Source organism: Planococcus citri, chromosome 3, assembly GCF_950023065.1.
Source record: "Planococcus citri chromosome 3, ihPlaCitr1.1, whole genome shotgun sequence".
NCBI classification, from domain to species: Eukaryota; Metazoa; Arthropoda; class Insecta; order Hemiptera; family Pseudococcidae; genus Planococcus; species Planococcus citri.
Window position 1 is genome coordinate 40,360,002 of NC_088679.1, and position 4,100 is coordinate 40,364,101.

The window sequence follows — 4,100 nt, forward strand, 5'->3', positions numbered from 1 at the left end:
CCCTCCAGCCCCTCCTAGTTTGTCTTATCATTTTAAATTTTCCGCTCATTTTCATATTTTGAAGTTGAAGTTTTTAGTTTTAAGTTTATTTCAAAATCAGGTCTGAGAGAAATGAAATTAGTATGCACCATGATTTTTATCCTCTTTTGTACTGTATTAAAGTAATTTTTAGAAATTAGTCGTTCAAATATGCATGTTCGATATTCGATAAACATTCTGTATCAAAATTGATTCAAAATTTGAAATTGAACCATTCCACAATGCTCGTCAATACTCATAACAATCCTATACACGAGGACAATAAGTCGAGAATACTCTCTTCAGAAGAATGGGATCGGTTGAAATACGAAATAGAGAATTCTTTTATTCCGAAGAACACGATAATTGAATCCAGACCATTTGAAGTGGACGATTTCATCGGTGTATTGGATAATGTTATGTCATGCTTTGAAAAGCTCTCTGTATTCTCACTGATACCTCCAGAGGATCTTTCTACATCTTCGAAAAATCGTTACGAATGTATTAGTTATGCTATAATATTTTGTGGAGAGCATTCTTCAAAGAACGTGTGGACTGATGATGATTGTGTGGCTGCGTCTCAAACAACTTTAAAAACATTAATGTCTGCTTGTTCGTGTAAAACATTGGACGAATATATGATTAAACTAGATCAACAAGAAACACTCCGTGGCGTTAATTTACTTACTTTTATTCTACCTAAATTATCGAAAGAAGAATGGAAGTATCATCCGTCTATTACATGTTGCCTTACTTGGCTCCTGAGTCATATTGAGGTGAAAATTATCTACATTTTGTTGTCCCATTGAATGATCTTCTGTGAAAAGTTATTATTAATTTTTTTCTCTTTTTTTCACAGTTACCAAATATGAAACATTTCATTCAGATTGTCTTACCAATATCTTTGAATATTTTGGAAGATTATGCCACCTTTAGTAAGCAAATGGGTCTGAAATGCTTGTGCCATATCTTGACGAATATTGTAAGTGTATTGAGATTCAGAATGAAATGATATAATTAATGTACTAATGTTCGGAATTTTCAGTCTGCAACGGAATTACAGTGGCATATTCAACTGGAATCATTACAAAATATCCTCAAAAGGTATCTGTATTTTAGAGACTGCGAATTAATCCTTCTCGTGATAAGTTGTGCTTTAGATGTCGCGGAGAAATCTCAACCAAATATGAAGCTTACTGGTGTTAGTTTAAAGGTTGGCGAAGGTTTTAAATTTTTATCTTATTCAAATTGAAACTTTGTTTGATTATATTGTTGAAATTACAGTGGTCATTTTACGACGAAATACTGAATATCGCTCTTCCTTTGATGGAATTCGAACAAGACACAGAAAGAAGACAATTGTACGGAGATTGCTTGTGTTTGATTGCTAATTCAGTCAACGTTTCAGCTATCAGATGGCTACCAAGATTTTTAAGAATAATAGAAGACTACAGTAAAACTGAAATCACTGAAAAACACGCTATGCTGGTGTGTATTGTGTATCTGTTTGTTTGAAAATGAATGTACCTACCTTTTTCCACTGTGAAATTTACTGGTAACTCCTTTCCAGGCTTTAAATTTATGTCTTCGTTGGTGCTGGCCAGTCGCATACCAACACTGGAGAAGGATTAACGTAATTGCTGGAAGAATCATTTTTAATTCAAATAAAACCGAAGTTATTAAGGAAGCTGAAATTTGTATTCGTTCGTTGAAAGATATTGCACCCAAGGATACTGCTATTTTGGACGTAGAAACAATAAGAAGTAGAAAAAAGTGAAATTTATTCATTTTTTGTATATCAATCAATGTGTACTTTTTGTTACCATGTATTTTACTGATTCAGTAATTTTTTGTAATTTTTTTATTCAATGAATAATATTGGGGAAAAAATTGTGATTGAATAGCGTTAGAATTTTTCATTTACGAATATAAAGTACCTACAAACAAAAAATCATTTTGGACGTAAATGGTCCGTATTCCAGTTTACGGAGTAAACGAGTGAAGTTGATTCTTGATAGGTATTCCCTCGGAATATTTAAAATTTAGAATCTGTTTCTCGGTTCATATCATTCCAATATGAGTAATTTTTCATCGCATCATCATAAATTTTCTTTTCGCGTGCCTTACAAGGTTCTAACATCCGACACGTGGACAATTATATCATTTATAATTCGAATAGTTGACAAATTCTTCAACTAATTATGATAAGTTGACAATAACGTACAATATATGTATGTATTTGATAAAAGAACGTTTTAAAGATACCGCATTTCAACGAACAAATCTGATGCAACATGATACATATATTTAATTGAAAATTTGCCAATGTGCTAATATATGTGTTAATACATCGTTAATAAAAAGTCGAATAAGTCATCAAAAGAAGAAGGGACAAAATATTTCTGAGACTGAAATAAACGAGCAATGTTACATCATTTATAGTTTGGACTTGGGGTGGTGGGTTTTGCTAAAATGGAATTTCCGGAGGGTTTCTCGCTGACTGGCTGACTGCAATTTTCAGTTTGTCCTTGGATTAAGTCGTGAATGTAACGTACCAAACTTTTCTTTTTCAGATGCTCCGGTACGAGAGTTCTAATATTTAGTTTCCCACAAAATGATTTTTTAAATTTTAATTTACCTACTGGATAAAAATTGCTGTCATATATTTTGATTATTTTTTTTTCTAAATTCATTTTCGATTGGTATAGTTTTTTGGTTCATAAATATTTCGAGTGATTCTTTTTATCGATGAGCTATTTTAATTAAAAAATCAATTTCAGAGGAACTGCTTGATACCCATTATAAAATGATTTAATTGAAAAAAGAAGTTTAATTGGGGGTCGATAGTGGAAATATAAATGTAAATATTTTCGATATTTAGATCAATTATCGATTAGAAAATGTTGCAGAAAATTCTACCCAGATAAAGATTTGAGAATTAATTGAAATATAGGCCCAGTTTAATTAGAGTCTGGGCATTCATACAAACGTGTTGCCAAATCTTTAGTTCCGTATTCAAATCTTTTGGCGACCGGCAATCATCAAAAGAATGCCAAATCCTTTTTTATTTTCCGATGAATAAGGTACTCGTACGGTAGTCTTAATTCGAGAATTTATTCATCAGCTGCTTTTGAATTACTACACCTTCTATTATTCTGGTGTAGTTCTATTGTTCATGGAATGAATAGAAGAGTGGAATAAAAATACCCTCAGCCATCTCAACCTTGAACATTTCTATATTTTAAAAATTTCGCAATATTCATCTGCGTAGCTTAGTATAGGTAGGTAAGTATTATATCCGAATCAATTATTTTTCGTAGGTACCTATAGGAAGATTGTAAATTTTCATCTGCATTCCATGATCGTAAAACACACTTACGACGTATGTACATACATAAGATGAAGTAGGTACTCTATGCATTACCAAACAGACGTAGTTTTTATAAAATTCCTGTCTACACGAGTTTGAAATTACTCGAGTTTGCAAGCACAGCGCATTACAGATATAAGTACCTCTATTTTAAATTTTTCTGAAAACGTGTTTTTTCATTCTCGATAGTGTTTATCGCGAATAAGGTAGGCGTCTGCTGACTGTTGAAAATATAGTGTGAAATTCATCGCAACAACAAATGAAAAAAAAAATTGTAAGGATTGTAATTCCAAAAATAAAATATCAATATACCTGTCTCGTTTATTTAATGATGAATTACGAGACATGTATGCATCCCAATCCCATTTAGGCGAATAGATTTTCACTGCAAAGGCGTTTATGGAAAACAAGTATCGTAGCGTAGGTGATTTCAGTAGGTTCTATTTTGCCCACATACTTTCCATTATATTACAGAAAATTGACGATTTTTGGCATCTCCATAATGGTGTTTAAAGTTGAATCAACGAGACAATATTGCGAATAAATTTACACAAATCGTATTCGTTGTAGTTTTTTCAGTGATATTCAACGTCTGAAATATTTCCCGCGTTTAGCACGTGGATGTCTGAAAGTCGCACCGAGAGATTTATGCGTTATGTGTTCAAAGTTGGTAACATTGGAAGAAATGCGCTGTCGTTTTGCAAACTCGAAT

General features: G+C 32.3%; 1 protein-coding gene across 1 annotated transcript; it reads left to right on the top strand.

Moving 5' to 3' along the window:
- On the top strand, positions 1–1,919 carry LOC135840716 (TELO2-interacting protein 2-like). Its single transcript, XM_065357376.1, has 5 exons — positions 1–794; positions 878–1,000; positions 1,064–1,231; positions 1,303–1,506; positions 1,589–1,919. Exons 1-5 carry the CDS (start codon positions 261–263, stop codon positions 1,793–1,795), a joined length of 1,236 nt encoding a protein of 411 aa, XP_065213448.1. The 5' UTR covers positions 1–260; the 3' UTR covers positions 1,796–1,919.
- The last annotated feature ends 2,181 nt before the right edge of the window (positions 1,920–4,100 follow it).

Excerpts from the sequence above, each read along its gene's own strand:
- LOC135840716 (XM_065357376.1), top strand. The coding sequence starts at position 261 with ATGCTCGTCAATACTCATAACAATCCTATACACGAGGACAATAAGTCG. Across the intron at positions 1,001-1,063 it reads GCCATATCTTGACGAATATT|TCTGCAACGGAATTACAGTG; the intron begins GTAAGTGTATTG and ends CGGAATTTTCAG. Across the intron at positions 1,507-1,588 it reads CTGAAAAACACGCTATGCTG|GCTTTAAATTTATGTCTTCG; the intron begins GTGTGTATTGTG and ends ACTCCTTTCCAG.